Source organism: Amphiprion ocellaris, chromosome 1 (assembly GCF_022539595.1).
Source record: "Amphiprion ocellaris isolate individual 3 ecotype Okinawa chromosome 1, ASM2253959v1, whole genome shotgun sequence".
In the NCBI taxonomy this organism is placed as follows: domain Eukaryota; kingdom Metazoa; phylum Chordata; class Actinopteri; family Pomacentridae; genus Amphiprion; species Amphiprion ocellaris.
This window is the reverse complement of record NC_072766.1, coordinates 23,532,083-23,559,964: the sequence shown is the minus strand read 5'-3', so window position 1 is coordinate 23,559,964 and position 27,882 is coordinate 23,532,083. Positions and strand designations below refer to the sequence as shown.

The 27,882-nt window shown below is 39.7% G+C and overlaps 1 protein-coding gene and 1 long non-coding RNA gene across 2 annotated transcripts; one reads left to right on the top strand and one right to left on the bottom strand.

The window, feature by feature from the left end:
• Positions 1-4,354: 4,354 nt before the first annotated feature.
• On the bottom strand, positions 4,355-19,520 carry ulk3 (unc-51 like kinase 3). The gene is made up of 17 exons (XM_023284049.3): positions 19,407-19,520; positions 18,701-18,846; positions 18,429-18,569; positions 18,118-18,238; positions 17,655-17,750; positions 17,257-17,400; positions 16,593-16,675; positions 14,911-15,066; positions 14,608-14,713; positions 14,425-14,465; positions 14,129-14,231; positions 13,520-13,584; positions 13,067-13,145; positions 11,447-11,487; positions 7,785-7,832; positions 7,504-7,567; positions 4,355-5,573 (listed from the first exon to the last, which is right to left on the bottom strand). Exons 2-17 carry the CDS (start codon positions 18,803-18,805, stop codon positions 5,557-5,559), a joined length of 1,410 nt encoding a protein of 469 aa, XP_023139817.2. The 5' UTR covers positions 18,806-18,846; positions 19,407-19,520; the 3' UTR covers positions 4,355-5,556.
• A 923-nt stretch (positions 19,521-20,443) lies between these two features.
• On the top strand, positions 20,444-25,331 carry LOC118471239 (uncharacterized). The gene is made up of 2 exons (XR_004848491.2): positions 20,444-20,517; positions 20,791-25,331. It is a non-coding gene; the product is annotated as an uncharacterized LOC118471239 (long non-coding RNA).
• Positions 25,332-27,882: the final 2,551 nt, after the last annotated feature.

Below are 27,882 nucleotides of genomic sequence, written 5' to 3'. Positions count from 1 at the left end.
GCAGTGTGATGATGTGATTTATCCACAACTCAAGAAAGTAAGGGATCCGAATGTGAAATGTAATTAAATATATCTGAGTTCTATAGAATAATCAAGCTTGATTTTGAATAAGGGAAGCATTCAGGACCCAATGAATATGTTTAATGATATACTGAAAAGAGAACAGTGTATGTTTCAGTGATGTTTAGGAAGTAGATCCACTAAATTCTCAGTGAAAAGTGGCCATAATATGTTAATCTGCACAACAACATTCTAGAAAAGGAGTTGACTTTTTATTTAATCGTATTAACCTGCTATTTCTTCACATTAGATTTACACCCTAAAATATTTACATGATGTGACTTTTGGGCTGCTACATACAATAACTGAATGCCAAATAGAAGAAAATATTGTTTGACATTTGTTTTCAAGTTAGCCAAGTGAGTGCATATTAAGTACCGCAAGTTTCTGTTTTTTACTGTATATTTAAGGGATTAGGTCAGTGTAACTGAAACCTGGTGAGGAATTTTAACTGTCTCGTCACTGCACAAAGGTGAAACTAAACCATCGAGATGTCAGAAGCAGGTGAGGAAACTAACAGTTGTAGGTTTTCCTGTACTCTTCAGTGTATTCACAGATTTTGCTAATGATCTAAAATATAATGATCTGCTTCAGAGCTAGCAACCATTTGGGGCTTGTTCCACACTTACTAAGGTATTTACAAGTCATTAACAAATTGTAAAAGAGTCATTTAGCATTGCTGCAAGGTGTGAGCTGCCCACCTGTTTGGTAAATGTCAGTCCAGCCATGTCCAAATGGTACAAATGTGCAGTGGAAAGAATAGAAAATTAACCAACAGGGTAGAATGTTGCCACTATGCTTGTGTGAGAGAGTTGGTTTAATTGTGATGAGTAATTACAAGTTTGTTACTTGAGTTAACAGGTGGTAAATCTGGGAGTCTGGAGAGAACTTCTGCACAGCTTCTCCTGATTTTTCATTAACCACAGGAATCCTTGAGCACTGTCTGTGTCATAAAAAACAGGGCAATGGAGAAACAAAGCAGCCTGCAGCTACAATATAGCAGGACCCAATCTAGTTTAGTTAGTCTGTCCATGGTCCAGTCTGTGTTAACCATTGCCACCACCACCACACCCCAACCGCCTCAATTCTGGGAGCAAAATCAAAACAAACATGAGCAGAGTAGCCTTGGGGAGCTGAGTGTGTGGAGGGGGAGCTGTGTAGTCACAGAGGCAGCACTGTGCTGGAGCCCATTTTCTAAATTATCTTTATTCAACATTTCTTTGAAACAAACCCCCCTGCCCCCTGGACCCACACTCTGCTCCTCACGGCTCCAAAGTGGGAGTGACCCCAGGATTTAGGAAGCTCTTGTCTCACGTAGGTACAATGTTCCATTCATGATAGCCATCGAGCCGCAGTGAATGACTGACCTGCTCTCTGTGCAGGGGCACGCTGGAGTCAAGGGGACCCAGCTCCTTTGGGTCCAGAACGTTGAGACCCTTCTTTATGGTTGACGTTGATGCCTACTGTCCCATAAACAGTATCAACAGAGAAGGAGGGAGTCTGGACTTATTGGAGATGGAGGAAAATGGAGGCCAATCAAAGCCACAATGCCGTAAGTTGTGGTTCTAGAGAAGAGACTGGGTGGTGGGTTAAGTTTTCCATCCCAGAATCTCCCTGTCTGGGCTGCATTACTGTACGGATATTCAATGTACTTGTTGGGGGCAAAATAAATTGGCAGTACTCCCAGAAACAAGCAACAAAGAAAGCACAAGGGTCAAAATTGCATCCAAAGTTTTCCTGGCAGCAAGATGCTCATGCTCATGATTAAAGCAAAGAAGCTGAGCCAACACCACGGGCACCGACAGCCAATTAGAGCCCCTTCCACAGCACAGCCACAAACGTATCACTCAATGGCTCTCCATGCGGTTGCTTCAGGACCCAGAGCTGTGCTGCTCTCTGGTCTAACTACACAGTCTGGGAGTGATTTACACCTGGCATGCCAGGTGAATGTCATTAAACAGATGGTGGGGCAGAAAACAAACATTACTCTGAGTCCTGATTTTAAAAACCACTTGTTCAAACTATATGGCAAGTACAGCTGCGCTTTGTAGTTCACTGCTTTTAGGAAATCCCAAAAGATATCTAGTTCTGATTTTACAGACACTTTATTAACTTTAGAGCTAGTATTTTAAAATGGTCTACGGGTGATTTAATATTGCACTTCCTTTTAAGTCCTTCTCCGGTCATTAATTAAACCCCTAAAAACTCATCTCTATGTTATATAAATTACCAGTCAAAAGTTTGGACACACCTTCTCATTCAGTACTTTTTATTGATTGGTATTATTTTCTACATAGTAGATTAATACCGAAAATTAACACTTTTTTATTTACAACATAATTCCATATGTATTCTTTTATAGTCTTGATGTCTCTAGTATTAATCTACAATGTATAAATATAATCAAATAAAAAACATTGAACGAGGTGTTTCCAAACTTTTGACTGATAATGTATCTATTTTTTTCTTCAAAAAAATAATCCCTTCCTGCCTCAAAATGACTGACATGTAATTCTTTGCTGTTACTTAAAATCATCTACACCTCTCATCTGCCACTTACTCAAGCACACAAGCTCACCTACAACTCTGCTCAAACACTGTAAAACTACAGTACACAATGACAAGTTACAATACTGGAGTGACTAAGTCATATATGTTAAACCAATTCTGAAAAAGAATAATGACATGGAAAGACTCACCCTGCAAGCTGAAAGGATTGTTTTTACTTCGCCAAAGAACATGGCGGAGTTATGTGATAACCGGCGTTGGTCTGGCTGTCTGTCTTTTCGCAACATTACTGAAAAACGGACTGACAGATTTGGAAGAAATTTTCAGGGAAGGTCAGAAGTGACGCAAGGACCAACTGATTAGATTTTGGCATTGACGCAGCTTACGGTCTGAATCCATGGATTTGTGAAAGATTTCTGTATCATTATGAGATAGTGGCACAGTGTCACTGTATCTATGACAACAAGTGAACACTATGTCAGCTGCCTGCTGACGATCACGATTGCTATTCTACTACAAATCTACCGTTACGGACTTATCCATTGAAAATGATACAAGGAACAATTGACTAAATTATGGGGGTGTTTCTGAGTCCCAACAATTCCCACCATCCGCTACATATTTAGGTCATGCGATTCGATATCCATACATAACGTACACATGTGTAACAGGCTTGTGCTCAGTGCAAGGTCATTTTGTTTGTGGGTACATTTATATTAAATGGCCACATTCTATGGTTCCATGATTTCTGATCATATAGGGGAAGCCATGGTGGAGTACTGCGCTGTTTGAGTGCTTTTCTAGTTTTAGGTTTGTTATATATAAAACCCTCAAAGTTTAACTCAGTGTTTTTGACACCATCGTAAGTTCCGGTTTCATTGTTGAAATGCTTAGCCATAATGTTGACAGCTTATTTCATTCATGAAATATAGTCTTCTACCATATCATAATCACCATATGGAATTTTTAACAACGTACAAAAAACAAAACCCGATTTTTTACTTAGAGGATTTGCGCAAGACAGATTAAAAAATAAATAAAAAAAGAATGATCAAAGTCAAAACTGCAGAGGCAAAATATCCAGACTTTTAGCTCCAAAAACAGAATCACACATTTTCCTGACAGTGTTTCATTAGCCACAGAAAACCTTCGAAGTGCTTTTGTGGGTTCAGTGGGACTAACTATGACTAATAAAGTGATGTTTGTGTGTAAAGTTGTGTCAACTTAAATCAGAGGAGTTAGTTACATTTTATCAGTTTCCCTAGTTCATTCATCTTACTATTAGCACAAGTTTTGACATCTTATTTTTTAGAAGCTTAACTACCTCCTTTGGTCATGTTCCTCTCCTGTGACACAATACTGATGAGTTATGAAAAAGATGCAAATCCAGCTGCCATATTTCTGTGAGAAAAGTAAGATGTATCATGATTGGAAGAACTATAGACAGAAGAAGAAAAACAAACAACACTGACGTAGCTGGTTCTTTCTGTATTTCCCTGTTATTTAGATGTGGACATTTTCTCTGTCAGTTTCACTAGATTCCAGACTTCCATATGAATTATATAATTATAAAATGTCCTTACTTTCCCCTGTGTGCCTGCCTTCCTCTCTCCTCCCCTTGTGGACATGAGCCAGCTGTTTCTTCAGAGCTCCCTTCCAGATGATGACGGTGGGGAGAGACCAGCAGCGTTGCTCCCGAAGGCAAATAAATCTTTCCATTGATTCTAAAAAAAATGAACGTTCAACCTTGTGCTGTTGACAAAATCTCCGAAGACAGACTGCACAATTGTAGAGATGGTAAATTTATTTGCAGCTAATATTCATTTCTTGTTTGTCTTTTAATAAATATATTACAAAATCACAGCTTTATAGACAGTCAAGAAAAAAAGAAACAAGACAGCAGTTCGGAAATCTTGCCAGCAGACATAATAATAATAATATTTCCTCTCTTTTGACTCCTGTTTCAGGCATTTTATGCAGTTGTCTTACAGTTGTATCAACAAAGTAAAGCTCCCTTTTGCAGTATTCAAACACTTTACCTGTGTGAAATCAAAACAGTCCGTGAAGACCTACAACAGTGAGGATTATCGGCCTGCCACCAACTGTTCAGCTTTTTACCATTTCACAGGGGCCTAGTTATGAAGGCTTTGCTTGAGGACCACAACTCACTGTATCCCTCAAATACCCGGCCAGTGCCAAACCTAAGAAAATGCAAGTCTAGTGTAAATAAGGCAGAGGCCGCACCTCTCCAGTTTTCCCCTCATAGTGGTGGAGAGGGCTCCATCAGCGGAGAGAGCATGGTGAGCCTGTGGTTGACCCACAGTAAAGGCAGTGGAGAGAGGGGGGTGAGGGAGTACGTACATGTTTGCACAGGCCACTATATAATATACTTAGCACTACAGTTTTAAACGGTTGTGATACGTCATAGCTCCCAACTGATTGTATGTTAGTTTTTTCACAGTTTTCGGCATGCTGGAAACACTGTTGAATGTTCTGCACTAAACTAAATGCAACAGTCTCAGTTTAACTCATTTACCATGACAGTGTGGTATTGTCATACAAGCTGTCCAGCATTTACATATCAATGGCGTGTCGGGAGGAGGGGGATTGGGGCTAAGCAGTGCAACAACACTGTGTAAAGAGCAGGGAACTTTCACATTCACCAGTGTGCAAATCCAAAATTCAAGAGCTGCTTTCAGGATTTTACCAGGCAAACTTGTTTTCCTGAAAAAAAATAATAAACAGGAGTTCTGTACCTGCCAGATCATCTGGAAGGAATAAAAAAAAAAACTTTCCAGGGAGAGCCAAAACACTGGGCAGATTTGGCTGGCAACTGTAATATCCCACCCAGACAGTGTGCTCAGTTGGTTAGGATGTGGTGTGATTTGGCCGTAGCAGAAACCTGGTCAGGTGAAGGCTCTGTGTCCAACCTGAACACTGACAGTCAGTCTGTGGGGCGTTCCACTCGTCCCAGGGTGGCCGTCCTGCTTACTGCAGACAGCAGGCTGAGAAGACAGAAATGACAGATCTGTCTTTTGTTCCGATTTTTCAAGTTCTCAACGCATCTAGATTTTAGAGTTTCCTATTTAAATAAGAAGGCAAAAGTGTCTCAAGGGTCTCAGGAACCACATCTGACATCCACACAGATGGACGGATCACTCTGAGTAATATTTCCCAGATTTGTTTTGGAAACTTTTATGTCAGCTTCATTTCAGCTAGATGATTAAAGGAAAACAAACGGTTGAACTCAACATTGCTAATTACTCACAAAGTATGATAATTTCTAGCATCATTGTGAATACAGATAGAATATGTACATACTGTATGGTATTTGATAAAAAGTCAATTTAAATTATAGAGCTGCTTTCTCTCAGACTATTCTGTCAAATTCAATTATTGATGTTCTCTATTTCCCATTTATATTATTTGAAAATCTAGAGAAGAGCGCAAACTTATCATGAAAGTCAACTACCTTTTAAACACTAAAGGCAACAGCAGCTACCTTGAAAAAAACACTGCCAACAATATTAACACTTAATAAGCTATTTAAAAAACATACCTCTTCAATACTGTAAATTTGTTCATAACAATAAATGTGCAGCTTGTTCTCTTGCCTCATTTCCACTTTCTAGCATAAACAGACTGCCATCCTGCCATAACGAGTGTACAGTGTGTAGTGTAGTTGTGTTCCTCTTGTGTTCATTGGCAGTTAACGCAGCAAAAACAAGACTGAGGTGACTAAACTGAAACTGTGTCACAATCATTTGCACTTTGAATAAGATGTACTGTACTGGGTATTTACCATAGTATACATTCTGACCCTAAAGAGAAGCCGATCCCTTATTTTCCACTGGTTGTGACAAAAAGTGAAAATCTCAACAGATTACCAATGGATGCATTTCCAGTATTTATAACATACAGAGAACAAATTTCATTAACCTTCATGCAAAGTGACTTATGAGCCATGGAAGAACCTGTGCCAGGAAATTGTGAGTGCCTATAAAGAGGCTGCACTGACTGTAGCTTAATGTCTGAAGGGTAAATTGTCTGAGGGTTACAGTGTGATGCTTCTCAGCAAAATGTTTCTGCTTATTTTGGTGTAGTCTAAGGTCACCAGACAGACGTGGGCGTTGCTGCGACCCTCTCCACTACAGCTGCTGTTGGACCAGAGCCAGCTGGTATGGTTGACTGTGGCGTGGTTTTATTAAAATAACAGCAGCAGAAGAAGAAGCCACATTCTTTATGAAACTTGAGCGGCCTCTAGAGTCGTTGGTGCCCTTCCCCCATCATTTTTTTTTTTTTTTTATTCATAATTCCCCAGGAATTTCTTGCTGAGAACAGGATATTGTCTATGCTTTAGGCATCCAATCCATCTAAGAGCTGAGCCTAGTAAATACTGGGAATTAGACTTTGTGTATAAAGATTACCACTAGGGATATTCAAGTATATTAAAACTTGACTTTACATTAATGATACACTGCCTGTTGCAGTGTTTAGGTTTGATATGTACTGAGCATACATCGACTCTACATAGAAGGCACGTTTACCTGTGAGTATGAGAAAGGAGTGAATTGTACGTGTGTTGTTTCTGTTTTCTGTGACAGTCACTCTTTTCTTGCAGCATGTCCAACTTTCACAAGGTAGGCTTTACAAGAGGACAGCGCTGCCCAGGGCTGCACTGAAACTAAATCAAAGAGCCAGGCAGTCCTGCAGGGTGGCCAGCACAGCAAGAGAATGGCTCATATCTTACTAGTGGAAAAACCTTCAATGAAAGGACACTTCATTGCAACTTTAGGCAGCCATTCCTTGCTTAACCCCCACCACCTTCTTTTACCAAACCTCCATATAGTTACTTATCAGTATGGCTGCAAGGTTGTAAAAAGCACACTTTCATGGGCAAAGGAACAGTTTACACAACACAGCAGGGAAACTCACAGCTTCTGACAGAATCTGCGAGAGGTTCTCGATCCAGAGACACGTCCCTCTGAGTCTCCTGCATCTGAAAAACGAACACATATCAGAAAATCTCTTAATATGAATTCAAAATCATGGTCAGTGCTTTAAGTACCAATAATGTAGCACTATCTAAAAGAAGTCATAATCTTGAGGATAATCTCTTTTTTAAAATCAAGTGTATTGTATGTTCTCAGTGGCAAACTTTTCATACAGTTTGTGCATCTCTTCCTACTGAATACTTTGAAAGAGTCCATGCTTACCTTAATGTGCTTTTTGAGGTATTCAGCTCTGCTCATGAGGGTTTTAATCTGGTAAGAGACACAGAAACCCAATGCATGTGGTTACAATTTATACTTTCAACACAAGCTTTTGTTCACTGTGTTTCTTTGGCTTGCAATGGGAACACGCTTTCTGCAAATCTACTTTAGCGATGTGTGCTGCATGTCCCTAGAGGCAATGCTGGTTGGTTGCTTGACCCAACACTCTGGTTCAGACTAAAACGTATCAACAACTTTCAAATGGATTTTCATAACACAATGAACAAGACGTTCACTGTTCCCAGACTTTGGTGATCCACTGACGTTTCCTCTGGAGGACTGAAATGTTCGTAAGTGCATGAGTGGTTAGAAATGAAATATAGAGATCCACTGACTTTTCTTCTAGAACTATCAGGTTCAATCTAAATTCATCCAATATTTGATTAAATACCAAATAGCTGCAACACTAATGATAATAGCATTCTCATGAGCTGTACTTTATGGTTAATCCCAAGCAACAAATGCTAGTTCTAACAAATATTAGCCTGCTGACATGCTAAAGTAAGATGATAAACATGGTAAAAATAGTACTTGCTAAACATCAGGCCAAGTTGAGAAGTAATGAGGTCTGTTTTCGGCTATCGGATTGGATCAAATGTTGAAAATGGGCTGGTTAAAAGAAAAAATTTAATTGAATTGGAACATGTAATACGGTTTGGTTTAGATTTACATCCAATCTTCAGCGTGTGTTGGTCAAAACCTTTCAGCAAGACTATCCTGACAGCAGCAGAGAAAGAATTCCATGAATGAAAAGTAATAAAAAATTCTCTTCATTATGTAAAACATGCATTTATTTATATTTTGTACTTGATTTGTTTAACCATTACAATGATGAAGTAGATATACTAGACATCTGGGTGAAATCAAAAAGAAAAAAAGAATAAAAAGACTTTATCTACAAATAGGTGTCATGAGAAGCAAACTATTATTTCAATTTGAACTGATCGCTCTATATGATGATAGTGCATTGTGCCTTCTAAGACCTGCTTCTAAAATGAAGAACTGTGAAGAACTTTACTAGTTTAACTCCTGAGTCTGACTGTTCAAAAGAAATTGAAAATGGAAGAGGACGTTTGTATTGTTTAATTTTGCTGTTTTCTGTCTCTAACTAAAAGACTTAAAGTGAACCCATCCTGGCTGTTGTGCCTGTTGGTCTTTACATGGCTAGTGGCCCACGTTGCAATATGTAGTCCCATTTAGAGCACTGGTAATCCAGATTTGATCATCTTGAAAAGTCAGTATCTGGATCAGGGTGATACAATGCGATACTGCTTTGAAATGATGCCACAAAAATACCTGGAGTAGCCTGCATGGCAAAACACAGTATTTCCAAATCTAAGCTGTTGTAATCCAGATTCAACTGTATGAACAACTGGGCCCATCATACTAGCATGTCGACGTTAGCATTTAGCTCAAAGCACTGCTGTGCCTAGTACTGTCTCAAGAACTGATAGTAAAGCTGAATACTCTTGTTTTACAATGCAAGTATCAATGAAAGTGCTTGAACTGATATGAGAATAGTACGATTTTCATGCATTTTTACTTACATATAAAGAGGATTATTACATTTTTTTTGGTTGTCAGTTAGATATATACTCTTTGAGCTGCACTTGTTTATTGCAACTGAGGTGTTTTCATGCAGCATTAAACCCAAATACTTAAAAATACGTGGGGACATAAGCTCGCCTTCAAAATCAGATCAAACTGATCATTTCTGCTGATCTGCTTATTTCTCTTCTATTTTTTGAAAACATTTCATATGGTACACATGTGCAAGTAGTAACTGCTGTCATCACAAGCTTGAGAGTGTTCTTTACTGTGGTAATCAGTCCTCTGGTGAGCATGAAGCTTCTTGGCTGCACCTAATACCTAGTTATGTCACCACTACGTCACAATACTAAAGCAGGCCCTCTAGGGTATTACAGCAGTAACATCTGAGGGTCATAATGATGGTGGGACCTTTAATTGATTACTTCCAAAATGTCCCTTTAAAAAGCTAGTCTGTGGTGGTAAAGAATCATTCTGACCACAGGTTTTTAGCATTCGACTCTGGCCCCAACCTTATGTTGCCACAGAACTTTAATCACAATCCCTTTAATCACCAAGTACAATAATTAGGGAAGAAATCTACATGGGTGAGCCAAGAATATGGGGCCTATTGATAACATGCAGAGTTTTCATGGTACTGAAATAGAGCCAAAAAGACAACAGATCTTATGCACGTATATTCAGCCATAATGACGTTATATCAACATACACCAGCTAAATCAAACCTATGACTCACATATAGTCAGGATATTGAATTACAGCTTTGAAAGGCGAAAGTGCAGTCTACAGTAGATATGAACGCACATGGAGGCCAGCCATGGCAGCATGTGTTGGCTGTTTTGGGTTCTCACATACACACATGCTTCCAATCTAATCCCCCAACCCTGCCTCCCTAATGCATTCGATTATTACAGACGCATCTGAATTTACTTAAGACAAGCACCCATAAAACTTCAAATAGGGAGGTCTATGAGGCCCACTCAATCCTCCAGCCCCCTTTGGGGTTTGTTGGTGAAATGCTGTTGTCTGTTGTTGGCTCAAGTTGCTGGCTAAACAATGAAGAAAAACAAAAAGCCTTGGAGCATTAATGACAGATAAGCACAAGTTCTTTACATGTGTTTGTTAAAGTAGAATATTAAATTAGTATCCAGGATCATGACTCCACACAGCTACAGCCAGCAATTATGCAGGACCAGCAAAATTTAGGATATGGCATGTCTAGGTTGTTGTCCAAAAGCATTAATGCTGTCTACAGGAAAGTGTTCTTATTAGTATTAGTGTAAGAGTAGATACGAGTAGATATACACGGGGGTACTCTTAGTTTTTATTAAAGCTTATTTTCTTGACTTATCACACAAAAATGATTTTTTTGCGCAAGTTACTTATGTCTGCTAATCTCCATTTCAATTTTAACTCAAGTGAGATAACTGTCAATGGTAATCTATAAAGCTGAAATAGACAAGTTTTTGCAGAGAAACGTAACGGCTATATAATAATAATGACACCAACAGCAGTTAGATCAGTTCCTTGTAAGCCTCACTTCCACCATGTGTTAATGTCTGCCACTGTGTATAAAACCTCCTAGGAAAATGAGGGATCCATTTACAGGCGTGGCAGGAGCACTGGGAGCAGTGTATCACTGCACAGATGACTACTTCAAAAGGGATAGCAGGCAAATTTCAATCAGGTTCAGTTTTTACATTTAATAGAACTTTTGGCTGCATATTTTATAATGCCTCATAGAGTTGATAGGAACTGTAGAGTTGAATTTTTCTCATTTTGTCCCTACATGTGACTCTTTTCATGCACAAGTGGTCATGTGATCCATTGTTGATATAAAAATATCAAATTACAAAGTTGACAGTGACTTATGTGTATGTAACAGGAATTTGGCCACAAAAAAAATCATACATGTGACTGCTGGAAAAATCATGGGCTCATGGGTTAAGAGACAGTGCGTCCACTGTGGAAGGTGATCAGCCGAGGGCTCGATGGAGGTGAAAAATAGTCGTTCCTACCGTGAGCACTCAACCAGAATCCTTCCCTCACGCACTCACCTCCCCGTGGAGCAGCTCTCTCCTGCGGCCCTGGGGCTCGGCTGGCTCGCCAAGAGAGAAAAGAAAAAGACACAAGAATAATGAGGAAAGGAGGGGAGGAGAGGAGTCCACTACCTAATCACCTTGTTTGCTCAAAACGAGGTCAACTACTACATTGAATTTTGCTAGCGTGTAGACTGGGGGCTCAAGAGTGTAAATGGTTCTAATGTAGGCCAGTGTTTTCACAGTCAGTCATCCTGGAGGGCAGAGTGACAGAGTGGAGGGGAGGAGGAGGAGGAGGAGAAGGGCTCTGTGGTGGTGAGGCATGTTGGGAAGCTGTGCAACAAAGAGCTCTTGGCCAAACAAAGAACCAATGTTTTCTCCCAACAATCCCCCTGCTGGTATCTGCTGTGCCACACAAGACTCCCAACATTGGAGAGAGAAGCTGGTTAGGATGGCATTAACCATCTTACTAAACTAGTTCAGCATAAATGACTGATTTGCTAACAAGACAGAGGCTTTCCTTAACACATTTAACCAAACGTATCAATTTCATTTTACACTTGTGTTTTTGTAAACTAATTTTTGAACTACTTATAGCAGCAACGTCTACAGTCAGTCAACTCAAGTCAAATAGTAGCAGTCTTTTAACCTCTACTAAAGGAACTTTCAATAGCACTGTCTGAATAATTGGAGCTCTGGTCTATTAGAGAGTTGATAGTTTTTATTTGTTTCAAGAGTCTAATAACACAAATAAATGAAGCGTGCTATCTGAATGGGAAGCAGATGGCAGGGCTCTCATACCACACACAGGGCGCTGGCACCGGGTCTCATCCCAGCTCAAAGCCACATCTGGATCACTCTATCCCACCTCTTCCATTAGGCTGATCTTCCAGATGAGCTCATGAACCCGGCCTAATGGACGCCAGGCCACAGAGAGTCACTGGAGTCTCTTCTGTTGCTTCTCTGTCTGTTTGTTGGTCTGTCACTTATTAAGTGTCCCCATCTCTCTCCAAGTCTATTGCTCCAGTCTCTTGTCTTCTTCTCCTTCAGCTTGCCTTTCGCGACTTCTAAGTCACTCTTTGTTTACATTCTTCATTTTCAAAGTCCGCCTGTCATGTTCAGAGTCTTACTGTTTCCAGTTAAGCATCTTTTAAAATATCTCTATATCTTTACTCTCTCTTCAAGTTGTTTTTGTCTCTCTTTTCCAACCTCTCCCCAGAGTATGATTTCCTTTGTTCAGCTATTTCTTCACCTGGCTATATCCTCAACTCTAAATGAATTTCTGTCCCAGCCTGCTCATCATGCCAACTCTACTATATACTTTAAATGCCTAGCTGCCTTTCAAAGTCACTTTTTTTTCTTATTTATTCATTCTCTTTCATAACAGAAGTGCGCAAACACACACACAGCTGCAAAAATTTCTGAATGCAGAAGAATTATCAGACGTGAGACTTACAAGAGGGTTTAAATTGCTTCCAAAGGCACCAAACTACTACTAAGGCATCCTTGAACAGTCCCTTGCTCAAAGGCACCTTGGTAAACTAAGGGCACCAGTGAAGCAACTCAGTCGCTAACACCAGTAAAGATTAAGTAATTGCACAAATCTATGTTGTATGGAAATAAAGAAAAAAAGTCTACCTGCTAGGACCAATAGGAGCTCTCCTAAACACTGCTGGTACACATCCAGAGCCTCATGATCATCTGATCCGCTCTCCTCCTACAAAGGAAGGTTGAAAGTGAGGAAACAACGCTTTGAACCAGATCATAAAGATACTCGGCTCACTCTTGCACATCGTCATTCAACTAACCAGTCTGTTAGTACTGCAAAACTTGTTTATTCATTGCTGTTTATTCTTGAAATTTCCAGTCTGTAAACAACAGAAACATATAAATATACAGTAAAATGGTTTGTGCAGCTAACATAATGTCAGACATGGAAATCTGCAAAATATTTGTTTTGGTTCACTAGTGATCTTAAAATTCGTGGTTGGGAAAGCAATCTGGTTTGTAATGTTATGTTACTTCTGCGTCACCCTGCTTTTGTGTATATCTCTACAGCAGTGACATCATCCAACAGCAAACCAATCTAACCTTAGCAATGGCAGTAGAGGACATCTCCAGAGCAGCCAGCAGTCGTGGTTGGTCATGAGACATTCCTGCAGAAAGAAAACCACTTTGAGTCCTACTGTTTATCCGTCTAAGCACAGCAGCAACGCATTCGTTTTGACAATGTTTTGCAGTATTTTATAATTGGTATGTTCTCCTGCAGTATCATCTACTACCACTATTGTGGACATAGTTAAGCAATATATAGCTCAACAGAGTAATAAAACACAATTGAACTTGAAACACCACATCCCTGGAACACTACCATGTTGGAGCTAACGCTAGCCTTTGACCATCATGAGAAACGACAAGAACATTTATTTTTCCAATTTTACCTCTTACTACTATTTAAAGTAGATCAAACATCTTTGCTTGCTTATAAACATCAATTTAATGTTACTTCCCACTGCTACAATAACACAATTTCGAAGATGCCGGAAAAGTAAATATATGAGAAAAAAAGAAACCTACCAATATTAGATTAAAGTTAATTAAAATGACACATTGACACTCAAAGCTGTCGTCTCATATGGCCAGATTAGACTAATGGCTGCATGTGGTGGCCCTGCCTCTGCCCTGAGCAACGTTCTTTACCTCGGAGGACATCCCTGGAAGTCCGTGCCTCCTCAAAGCTCAATCTGTTGTCTGAGGCTACTAGGGCTTTCAGCTCCTCTGCTCTGGACACATACTGGCTGACCTGCAGAAAGACCTCTTACATTAACTCAACTTAATTACATCAACCACAACATGTGCTCCCCATGCTCCATACACACCATATGGTATTCATAGAGGAGAGTTAATTCCATGTTAGAGCCACCCGAGTATAGAAAAGACCAACTGAAAATAGAAATAAATCCAAATGTGAGTGTGAGGAGTGTTTCTAGGCCTACCTTTTGCCTCAGGGCATCTTTACGTTGTCGGTCTGTCTCATCTAGTGGAGGGCGGAGAGAAGAGATGTTTTGGTTTTACATTTAGTGAGTTTTCTTTGCCAGTTTATTGTGCAGGAACAAAGGTGGTGCATTGTTGAAGGGCTTAGGCCACAGACAGGATATGAGTGTGGTTGTTGCTCTTACAGTGAATAGCAGGAACAAAGTGCTCAAGGGCACTGCAGTAAAGAAAGAGAGCAGCAGACCTCTCCCCCTCCTGGTCCTTCTGAACAGCCTGCAGGACCAGCTCTTTCTGAGAAGAGGAAATACATAGTGGCATCACTGAATACTAACTACTACAACTCTCCATTGCTTATTCATGCATACAGTCATGCGTGAGGACACATGTGGGGCAAGCATGTGCACAAACCTACTAACATATTTTTACATCTGTTTAGTCACTCACACGCAAATAATTCATTGGCATCTCGAGTAGTTTCATTCTCTTACTGCTTTCACTATACTCTCTGCACTTGGCATATGCTCCAGATCCACAAAAGGGTGGGTGAAGAACTCTGCAAAGGTGATCCGGGCATCTGGATTTCTCTCCAAAAGCCGCAACAGAAGGTCCCTGCAGTCCTTGGATACCCTGGCCCCGGGAGGGAGCTTGTACACAAAACACAACCTTATAATGTTGCACCCGACCCACAAGACGATCCAAGGAAAAAGGACAGCACATTGTTGCCACAGAGCCTCTAGTCTCATGTCGCTACTTTCTGTCAAAAGATGACCTTAAAACTTTCTGTGTGAATCCCTGGATAATGGACCATGTGTTAATGCGATCCATTGAGTAAAGTCCTAACGTCTGACACAAGAATTCAAGTGTTTTGAAAGTGCTCCATCAGTAAAAGTACATGTTCCTTTCATTGTTCCAATGGTAATTAACGTGTAGCATGTGTATGTAGCAAGAAAATCAGGACAGAGACACAACTATTACTAAATTGGTAACAATTAGCTGTTGATTCAAAAATACACAATAAAATTAGAGATTATAAACTCTTGTCTGATGCATTCAAACATTCAATTAGAATTTTTTAGCCAAAATAAGCTAGAAGTGTCTTTATCATAATAGCAATAATATCAATATCTATAGTTAGAGATGTTTTTAATTAGCAATCACAGATTGTCTCTTTAAAGGTTAGATGGATTATAATAGAGCGCCTGTCTTGTTTTAGTAGAATGCCTCCAACTGCCAGTCTTCCCCGGGTGGGACAGTGTGCCATCTAGTGGTTTAACATTGGACACTCACAAACAAAGAGAGAACCATTTAATTATGAAAATTATTTAAGATATCAGCATAAATACACTATTTTCTACAAGGTGCATCATCTCTATTTTAGTGTTATAGAGAGTGGGAAGGACATGAATTGCTGCACTCTGGCTGTTTTTCAGTTTAAGTGATCTACTGACGTGAAATTGGGACTGATAAAGACCATTTTAATTACAAAACTTGTTAAACCCCACAGTGCTGTGGTAGTGTATGATTACTGTCACAGAACAAAATAGTTCCTTGAATTTATGCTTCGCCATACTGATAACTAGCAGTTATATCCAAACACAACACATTATGGTCTTATTTATGTGTTTGCTATTTGTATTCAACAAAATATTTGGTATATGTATTTATGAAATTAAACTTATTGGCCACTTTATCAGGTAAACCTGTGAAATCTAATCCTGTAACAATACTGCGAACCCCTTGTATATGCTCATAGGGTGTATAAAATATTAGGAAAATTTTAAATATAATGCAGTCCAATAAACCGCCACCCGCTGTGACATCCATGTGATCTAGTATGTCAGTGTGATTGAGACTTTTCTGCACGATAGTTGACTGTCTCTGTGCAGCACATTCAAGTGATAAGAATCATAGTAGGCTCTTTGTAGATAATTTCAGAAATCACACATCATTTTCTATCATTCAGTTTAAGTCATGTCTTGATATTATTCAATATTTCACACAGAGCTGAATTAATTTGCGCTGTATAATGTTGTCTCCGTTTCAATTTTTCACTTGACTACTCACAGGATTCATTTTGTATGTTTAGGTTAATTATTATCTATATTCAACTAAGCAGGTTACGTTTACCACCTGGTCATTCTACTCTACTCATTTACTGCACATAGCTTACCTCGATAGGTTGATTGCTCCGGATCTTCTCCTCCAATTCAGCATATGATTTTGATGCAAACGGTGCTCGACCAAACAGCGCCTCTATAAGCACACAAACAGTGTTGAGTAGACTATTCCAAAAGAACAATCTGCAGTGAGAACACAGCATTAAAAATAATGAAATTAAAATTGTCTTAATTGAGCAACCATAAATATCTCATGGATATTTACATGAAACATTAATAGTAATTTTTAGCAAACAATCTAATTGTATTAACTCTATTTAGCTTGCTAAGTAGAAGGGCAGTTTAGCTTCATGCTGCACATTGTCACTCCATACAGTACAATAAAAGTAGTTTCTGTATTACTGCTCGATAAAAGGGCTGTGCACCAGCCTGCCATTTCAAGCTTCAGGTACAGTTCTGTGGTCTACGGCGTCAGCTTTGTCAAGCCTGTAGGACCAGTCTACTGAACAACCTTTTACTGCTGAAAAAGGAGTGACATCAGGATGTTCTAAATATTTATTAAAGGGGACTCACACTACCTAGCACACAGTACACTAAATTCTGTGCAGTGAAAAACATTTTGTTACTTGGATATATAAGAAAGATGGATTAAAGTAGTGTGGAATTCATGTCAATCCATATTTAAAACAGATAAAAAGGTAAAAACACAGTACTCACCGTAGAGAATGACTCCTACTGACCAGAGATCCACCCTGGAGTCATACTGGCGCCGACACACCATCTCCGGAGCCATGTAGAGTGGAGATCCTCTCAGGACACTCTGCTCATCCCAGGGTGACATGTGTTGTGCAAAACCAAAATCTGAGAGCAAATCAGAAAGTCAGAAAAATCTCCCTGAAACTGTTTGAAAATTCCTGTTGCGCTCTATCAACCAACATGTTTACAGTACAGAAAGCCCTAATGAATTTAGTTTGAACCAAAATGTTTGAATAGAAGAGTTAACTGAAGCTCTGCAAACATAACAGCAGAAAAACATGAGCGCCTCCACATTGATAACATTATCAAATGTAAATCAGTATCTGTTTAGATGACTGCGTGAGTGGACATGACATCACCTGCTAGTTTGAGGACAAAGCCGCTGAGCAGAATATTCTGGGGTTTCAAGTCCAAGTGTGAGATATTTCGTTCATGAAGAAACTGGAGGGCACAGGCTGTTTGTGCAGACACACACAGAAATACACACTGAGACTAAACACATTCACACTGAGCCCAGTCCACATCATGAAGTTTTCGCTAAGCAGGACATTGCATTAAATAAAACATGCATCTCTATAATGAGAAAGAGTTCCACCGGTTTTACAAACAATCTAAACATATTCATGCCAGAAAAACTGTCAAAACTAGTTTTGAGCCAATAATTGAAAATCAATAAAAAGTAGCAACAGTTGTGTACGAGGCAGCTGTTGACATGAATCCAAAGCTTATTTGCGGGATTTCTTAAACAACAAATCTCTCATCTACTGAAGGCAGTGTAATCAAGAACATTTGCAAACAGACTTTGACCTGGCAGTGACTCACCTATCTGCTGCAGGAAGCACCGCGCCACCCTCTCAGGTAAAATCCTGCGACTGCGAATGAAGCGGGAGAGATCTCCACCAGAACACCATTCCAGGATCAGATAAATATTCTCAGCATCCCACTAATTAAAGAGAAGAGTTCACACACTTAGGAAAAGACTAAATTCAAGACCACGTTTGTTTTGGAATACAAAATTGTTGACCATTTATACCTAGATAGTGCTGTGTTCTTGTTGTTGCGCATATCAAATGTAATCACAACACATTCCTTGTGAAAGCACCAACAATTCTAAAACATACAGAAAAACTCACCTGAAAGTCTTTCAGCTGGACAATATGAGGGTGGCGCACAGTCTTCAGGATTTCAATCTCTGTGAGAAGGTTTTCTGTAGAGGACCTGTTCAGAGTCTTCTTCCCGACTACTTTCACTGCTACCACCTCTCGACTGTTCCCCTGCAACATCACAATCAAGAAGTAACCTGTCACTGTCAACCACAGAATGAGTCTTTATTGCTTTACATACCAGAGTCAAAATAGAAACATGAATCATGCAGTTATGTCCCCTGACTCCTCCATCTGCTCACCTTTCTGTAGGCTTTATACACTGTAGCATAGGTACCACTGCCCAGCCGCTCGGTGAGGATGAAGTCTGCCAGTTTTGGAGGAGCAAAGCTAGAAGTTGAAGCCATGATGTCTGCAGGAACATTAGGATTTCTCAAGGAGGTCCAGACTGTAAAGCAAGATCAATACGATGCTGATACCAAATAAATGCCCTGATCATCACCTTTCCACAAGAGGGCCAGAGTGTATAGGGACACTATCTACACCATTAAAACTTTTAAAGAGGATAAGTTAGTTATTTCAGCACTGTATTTCTCAATCATTAACGAGCAGCCGCACTTATTCCATTTTTTATGGAAAGAAACTCAAAGTTCACTGAATTAGTTTAGCCACTATTCAGGGTATCTTCCATCCCGAGTACATGTCAAATTGCAGAGAAGCTTGTAGTTGAAGTCATTCTGGCATGTATTTGCCGTCCTAGGAAGCACAGAGACTGCAAACTGCCACGTTGTGGAGTTAAGTTTGGTGTAACTCTGTTTGCTCTGCTAGCTACATAAGTTGTAGCTAGCTAACGTAGCACTGCCTGAGCTGGGAAGGTACAGTTTGCTAATATGCAAATACTGGATGTATGTAAAGTGAACCGATACTCAGGAATAAAACGACACGAATTACTTCTCTCCGCGTTCACTTAAACACGGTAATGTATATATGTAAAGAGCTGGCACTTACCTGTAGGCTAATGTACAGTACATGAGTGAGCAGTCAGTGTTTACATGCTGACAGACTGGATGTCCGCATGATGCGCTGCAGTCAACAGCGACGACTAAACGTGTTACTGCCCCCAGCGGTGAGGCTGTGGTACTGCATTGACTCAATGCAGTAATACTTCTACTTGTAGTACTTACTTACTTTACTTCTAGGATCCTTTACTGAAGAAAAAGTACCAATACCGCAATGTACAAACACTCCATTATAAATAGAAGCCTTGCAAAAAAGCCCTACTGAAGTAAAATGAATATTGGCAGCAAATGTGTTTTTGGTATTAAAGCAAAAGTCATGGTTTGGTCCCTCTGATTGATACATTATTATGTCAGACATAATTAGATTAGGGCTGCGCAGTGGTGTAGTGGTTAGCACTTTCGCCTTGCAGCGAGAAGTTCGCGTCCCAGCATTCCCGGGATCTTTCTGCATGGAGTTTGCATGTTCTCCCTGTGAATGCGTGGGTTTTCTCCGGGTACTCCGGCTAGGGGTTAGGTGAATAGTAAGACTTTGATAATCATTTTGTTTTTAGAGTTTCTCTCGACCTGTGTGTTCTCTACATACAGTTTTGAAACAGAGTAGAATTCAAATTACTTCAGTGTAGTTTTGAAAAGTAAATGCCCATTTTTAACATTAGCCAAATTTATTGCCCTATTTTTGTATAAAGCCTCATTATAATGCCTTGGAAATGCAAGTACTGCCCTGTCATCTGTGAGAAGAGAACACAGCTTATCAAACATTATAGGCTAAAACATGGAACTTCTGCCAGAACTGAACTCTTTCTTGCTTGCACCGGGAATGTATGTGTACATTTAAGTCTCTCAATGCACTCCATAGATATTTATCCTGCTTTCACATCATAAATGTGGGTCAAATGCAAACTGTAGACTCTAGAATTAAGTTTTGCTGTTTGTCATGGTAATTTTTTCTCATGACAAATGTATTTTTTTCAAATTTTTCAGGTTTACTTGGAGTGTAACAGGGTTGAAATCTTCAAGAAAAATTCCGAGCTCCGTCAACATGAAGCCAAATGAACAAGGAAAGAAACGTAAAGAGAAAGAACCTCCTGCCCACAAAGAAGGTATGATTTTTGGAGTACTCATAAATATTCACAGGACACCGACGAGCTCTTCAGCTACTACTGCATCGACCGCTGCTACCTCAGCCAACACCGATCACGAGTATACAATCTCTGACACCCACGCTTGCAATCAAGATGATGATTTTGTCCCCCTACCTGGATCTGTCCCTGATACAATATAACATTTTTGAAACCAGACACAAACTGCCGTCATGAGAGAGAGGTCACTGCCATCTTCAACACACACTGGACATGTCTTTTGTCTTCTGTCAGGTTTTTGCAGAGACTAAGGATGAACTGTCTTTAGTTCTGTTTGGCACGGATGCCACCAAAAACCCTCTGGACCAGGTCGACCAGTACCAGAACATCACACTGCACATCACCTCATGATACCCGACTTTGAGCTTTTGGTCGAGGTTGAGAATCAGATCCATCCAGAGAACCAACAGGCTGATTGTATCCTTTCTGCTTAACAACCTTTGTACTCATTTGATGATACAGAGTTCAGTTTATAATTCTCTTGGTTACTTTCAAATCTCTAAATGGTCTGGCTCCTCCTTACTATTTCAGAACCCTTTATCCCACACCAAGAACTATCAGATCAAATAATTATCTGGCGTTAAAAAGTCCAGTCTTAAAACAAATGGGGATATGTCTTTACTGTTTTAGTCCTAACGCTGTGAAACAAGCACCCCTTTCCTGTCAAAAATGTTCAGGCAGTGTCTTATTTCACAAAGCTTTTAAAAACTCACCTCTACAGACAGGCATTTGTATAATACTTTCTGTCTTTTCTAATGTTTCATCGCTGTCTTTCTGAATAATTTTCTGTCTTTTTTTAATGTTTTATTGACTTATATTCAGTTCTTGTTGTTGCTTTTTGATATGTTGTACCTCCAGTTTTGAAAGATGCTCAAGAAATAACATAATTGTTGTAAGTGGTAATAATAGAGTGGATTAGCTTAGTTTTGACAAATATGTCGTCAAACAGGGGTGAACTGGCTAGATGCTTTACCTATTGCTCTTATGGCGGTCAGTAAACAGTGTGACTGGTTTCACACCTTATGAGCTTCTGACCGGCCGCCACTTTCTGGGACCGGGAGCTGCGCTACAGTTAAGTGAGGGAGAAATGCCTAAGGTAGGCTATAAGCCGTTCCATGACCAACTAACGGCTCTTGTGTCAGCTTTCTCACGACAGGTGGAGGAGAAGAGAGAACCGGACCAGCGGAGCCCAATGCAGCTGAGTGGGTTCTGCTGAAGTGCATCAAGAGGAAATGGTCTGAACCTCGTTGGACTGGTCCATTCCAGGTGGTTGAGAGGAGCTCACATGCAGTGAGGCTGAAAGGTAAAGGTGACACGTGGTATCACTGGAGCATGTGTGCACCAGCAGAGAAACCAGAAAGAACATTAGGTGACATTATTGACGAGCAGAAGGGTGACCAGTGAACTGCTTCACTGCGGAATGTGACTCTGTGATCAATTCAAGAAGGATTTAAGCTCTCTGGAAGAAGGTTGTCTTCTAGATACAAAGTGTGTGTAAGTGCAGAGTTTTTGACTGTTTTGCTTTTGCAGGAAGGATGGAGAGTTTCCAGAACTGGTGAGGGAGGAAATGTACGTGTATTTTCATCATTGTTGCTGTTATCATTGTTACAGGTTTTACAGTGTGGGAACTGTTGGAGAAGGAACGACTGACCAGACACCAGGGGGCTGATAAAAATCAACCTAAAAAAAAACGTAAGCCAAATAACACAGCTACAGAAGCGCAGCAAACTAATTCCACTACAAGAGATAAAAAGGGGGTGGAATCACTAGATTATACCAAATTATCAGCCACGGATGTAGTCAGGTTGGCCACAGGTTATGGGGATAAAAACCTATGGCTGGAATGGGTAACTAATACTGCCAAAGAAACCAACATGACTGGTTGGAAAGAATGTTTGGAAAGTGGAAAACTATGATTGTATCTATTGTTATTTCTATATTAGGTATGCTTAATGCTTTAGTTTTGTGTGGATGTTGTTGTACTCCTTGTATCAGATCTATTTGCCTCAGGATCATCACCACAGCAGTAGAGGGTAAACAGCCTCCTCCGTACCAGATGCCGTTGCTCGGTGTGGATGGAACAATCGACGACGGGTTGGAGTCAGATGAGGAACGGGAGCCAATGGCTTTGGATAACATGAGGGTTTAAGTGTTAGTCTCATTTAGATGAGACCAATAGGGGGAATTCTATTGGGATTTCTATGATATTTCTAAATGGAGTTCTTATACTGTTTTTATACTACTGGCTTGCTTTTATAGAATCATATCAATGCTAGATAAATGACATGGTAATACTAGTCCTGCATCCATTAAGAAGTATGGAGACTCAGAATAATGTTCTTCTTGTTGGAGATATTTTGAAACATAGACTTTCATTAGGTATAAGCTTCACAGTTGTAAGCGTCATTTGTTTTCCTCTTCAGGCCTAAACAATAGGCCTATGCAATTTTAAAACATGAAAATATGTTCAAATGTTTTTCAAAGCGTAAAAAGAAATAGTTGTTTGTGGATTTACCATAAAACACAATTGAATTATTTTTACATTAAGTTCAGAGAGTTTTATATTGAGTTCTCAGGCGCATGTAGTCCACTGGAGTGGATGTGTGTGCAACTCTCAAAAAATGACATTTTTGAAAAAAAAAAGTAAATATTTGTTTTTTCATGCCCTTATAAGAAAAAAAACACCAAAGAAAATTTTTTTAACTTAGGCTTTAATAATTCATGCATCAGAGGGTTAATGGTTTGAGTATGATCTCTGCAGGTTTTCATTCTATAACATTAGTTTAAAGAAAGGGTTCCCAATCAGCGCACAACTGAGGGTCATTACGAGATAATTACATGAATAATACATTATATACAAGAATACATGATAATGTCCTATTAATAAAGCAACATAAAAACACTATTCATCACCACACAAGGCCTTAAACCCTTTGAATCCTAAAACCTACCCAATGAAAATTGTATCTTTCAACAAAAAAATCTACATTCATCAGAGCCAGAACAGATTTTCAGCTTTCTATTCGTCCATGAATGTATTGTTTGTTACATGCAGTTCTGATGGAAAATTTACCATTAGTTAGCCATTAATATTTCATGAAACTCCCATTATTCTACACGTCTGATTGAAAATTTTGTCAATATCAGCTGCAACTGACTCAACTGTGAGCAAAAATCATTTGCCAAAAAGTTTCCAACTGGGCCAAACTGCAAGCTGTGTTTTCATAGATCAGAAAGGAGACAAGCATGGAAGCAAATGAAGAAATGTATGTTGTAAAATATCTAGGTTAATTCCTATCATTAATACAAGTCTACCAAACTGATTCAAATGATCAAATTAACACAGTGAAGTAAAGAGTACTGGTAATGTGCAGCTATTTTCATAATTTCAAGCTAAAATGTTGATTGTTCTTGAGGTTTCAGCTTTGCAGATGTGGAAACTCAATGCATTGGTTTCTTACGCACAGATTTATTTTATTTTTTTTTATGTTTTTTAGACGTTACTCAAATAAAACAAGGCATTTAACACTGTTGGAAATTATATCAGGTATTTTTTGTAGCACTTTCCAACACTGTATGGACAAAGCAATAATTGATCCGTTAATGGACAAAATGATTTGTATTACAGATACTATCACCAACATTTCTTGTTCATTTTATTTAGTTGTCGGCCTTGGACGATGAGGTCAGGACCACTACGCTGCAGCTCGCTGGTCCCGTCCTGAAGCTCATCCACGCTGTCCTCCTCAACAGACCAAATCAAGATCTGTTTAGACTATGCAGACATCAACATGATCAATATGCTATCTTTCGGCCCATCCTAAAATCGCAAAATAGAACATTTACCTTAAGTTAACTGTGTTTATGAATATAGAAAATAATTACTGACAACTAATATCTTTTTGGGTGCTTTTATGCAGGAAAAGAAGCGGGATGCTACTGTGGATCTGCTGCAGTATCTGGAGAGGTCAGAGGAACAGTTCTTGGAAGAGAACAGAAGACACCAACACCTGACCACTGCCATGCTCCAGAACATCCAGAGGACGGATGGAAATTCAAACACCTTGGTTGGACTGATGGGACGCATGGTGTCGGTGCTGGAGCGACTATCCCAGAAATAAACTGCATTGTCCACTACTTCTGCCTTTTCTAGAAAAAAGTGTTATTTTTTGTAAATTCTTCTAATTTTTAGTTATTTGAGTTCACTTGTATTTTTACTCTTGCACTTTGGGTGAATTATAAGAAATTTGTGATGAACGATGCATGTTTTGTCTATAATCTAGAGACTTCTATGTACACACATTTTGACAGATAATCAGTTGTGCTTTTCAACCACGTTCCTATTCTTATACATATCAGCAGTATATGTTGTTTTTAACTGTCACACCAGGCTAGATGGATAAACTGCACTACTGCAGCAGATATATTATTGAAGTGTGCTTACATTACGTGTCTACATACACCACTCACAAAAAGTTACTCAACTTTTGGGTGAATTTTATGGAAAATGTAAAAGGTTCATGCTATGGTGATATTATATCATGAAAGTAGGGCATTAAAGTAAAAACGTGCAATAGTGATTTCCTCATCTCAAACTATTGAAACAAAAGCTAACAGCAGTGGTGGGTATATCACAATAAAAATGTCTCATGACAGTTTGGACAGAACAGCAGCTTTGTGTAGAGTGATCGCGGATGTGTCCAGACAACAGCTGCCCTCTGCTCGCTATTAGCCTTACGACCATCTGTTACAATAAACATCGATATTATCATCAACTTACGGTGCGTTTGTTTAACCGCTATGTAGTGGATGCAAACGTAGTCGAAGCTAAGAAGCCAAGATAACGCTAACACGTTCACTGTTATGAATCAAAACATCTCTGACAGGTACCTGTCTTCTCAAATATGATCGCCGTCGTCTGTGACCACTGTCTATGATGGAGACAGTTAGCTAATCACAGAAGAGCTAATCTGAAAAGCAAATGTCCGATAACATTAATGTGACTTTTGCGAGAAAGTTTTGCGAGATCTCGAAAAAGATACCTCTATTTTTGCTTCCTCGCTCTGATTTTTTTATCCATGTCCCTTCCGGGGCTCCGTACTCTTCCATTTGTGTTTACTTTCTGTCTTTAAGTCACAACCATAGACTTTAGCAGTAGGAATAATCATCATATTTATAATCACTAATCTTTCTTATACAGGCGATGGTCAGAACCTACAAACAGGAGTCAAATAAACGTCAACAATCCTGACAAAACTCACAGAAAGTGAAGGCGATTGGATGACTTTAAGTTGAACTTTTTAGTAATTTGACTCCAGTATCTACAACTTGTCAAGACAACTGAAATAAAAGAAAGAAAGTTGACATTATTGCCACGTCCTGCAGTGTGTTTGCGTTTGTGTTGTGTTTGGGAATTTCTCTGGTTGCTAGGCAACATCAAGTCACATTCTGCTCAGAACGCTCAGACGTCACATTCTGATTAGAACGTGTGACGTGTTTATGACGTCAAAGAGGCTTTAAATGTAGCCAAACCGTAGCTGACTGAACAGTTGTTGGAAATATCAGCTTGTGAGGATTTCAGGATACTGAAATTCATATTTATCAACTTTTTCAGATTTTTTGGGGTCAAGATGTCTGCAGATGAGGAATATGACAAATCATTGAATGAGGACTCTGAGGAATCATTCAGTGAGGACTCTGAGGAATGGGAAACATTCAGTGAGGACTCTGAGGAATGGGAAACATTCAGTGAGGACTCTGAGGAATCATCATTCAGTGAGGACTCTGAGGAATCATCCAGCGAGGAATCTTTGTTGAAACCAGACACTCTCGTTGTTACGAGGTCCTGCTCATATTATGTTGCAGAGCTCTTGGGAGAGGGAGGCTATGGGGTAGTGGCTAGGTGTATAAAGGTCGAAACCGAAGAAGAAGTTGCTCTAAAAATGGTTAAAGAGTCAGACATATCCGGCAACTTGGAGGTTTATAACATGTATCAACTTCAAAAACATCTTACCAATCACCGCTATTTGATTAAGTTTTTGGACTATTTCGTGTGCAAAGGTCACTATTATCTGGTTTTAGAATTGCTTAATAAAACCCTCTTGGACTTTCTAAATGAGAGGGATTTGAAGCCACTACATGTGATGAAAATCAGACCAATCGCTGCTCAGATGTTGATCGCTCTTGAAGCGCTAAAAAGAATTGAAATGGTTCATACTGACATCAAGCTAGACAACATAATGTTTGATTTTTGTAATATGCACAGTACCTTAGAAGTCAAATTAACTGATTTTGGCTGTGCTGCCAAAGTGTCTGATATGGTGGACAAGGACAAGATTCAGGTCGTTGGTTACAGGGCTCCTGAAGTCATCCTGGGCCTCCCTATGACTGAAGCTGTAGACATGTGGTCTCTCGGCGCAGTCCTGGGAACATTGTTTGTTGGTAGACACTTCTATCCAACTGTGTCTGAATATGAGCAATTAAGGATAATTGTTCGTATGCAGGGGCTGCCCAGAGACCATCTCTTGAAGGCTGGACGAAAAGCGAGACGGTATTTCACAGAGTCCCATGACTCCTCTGGTCAGGCATGGAGGATGAAAACATGTGATGAATATGAACAGGAAACAGGGGAGGCAGTCACCCGGTGTTCTGTCGTTTATGAGGCTTTCAACAGCTTCAGGGACCTGCTGAAGAAAAAATACTCTTGCAAGGCAGAAAAAAAAGACACCAAGGTCTTCATAAGTCTCCTCAAGCGAATGCTGCATATGGATCCAAAAATAAGGATCACCCCCAGGGAAGCTCTTGGCCACGACTTCATTACAATGAAGCACCTGAAGTTCAGTCAAAAATTTAACTTAGGTTACAAGGCGCAGTCACGTTGGCGGATGGTGAACGTAAATCTGAGAAAATATCTGCCAAGATCATCAGACTCTGACTGGATGAGATATCTGTCAGTAATGGACGACAAAGCTGATTCAGGTGATCTAAGTTCGAACACAGCATCCAGCTCAGAGAATGACACTGAAGGCTCGACAAAAGCTTCAGTGGATCAAGCTGTAAGTAGGAGAAAAACTTGCATCTTGGAAAACAGTGGTGGAACTGATGATGAAATTACTGCTCCATTGGTTGAAGATGTAGCGAACAACAGAAAATCCATCTCGAAAAGCAAAGGTGGAACAAAAGATCAAATTACTGCTGTCACTCAAAAACAAGAAAAAATAACCGAGTTGACGGCATCTCTGGACCAAGTTTCAGGGACAAATAGAACATCCACCATGAAAAGCATAGCTGGAACTGGTGATCACATGACTGCTCCATTGGTTGAAG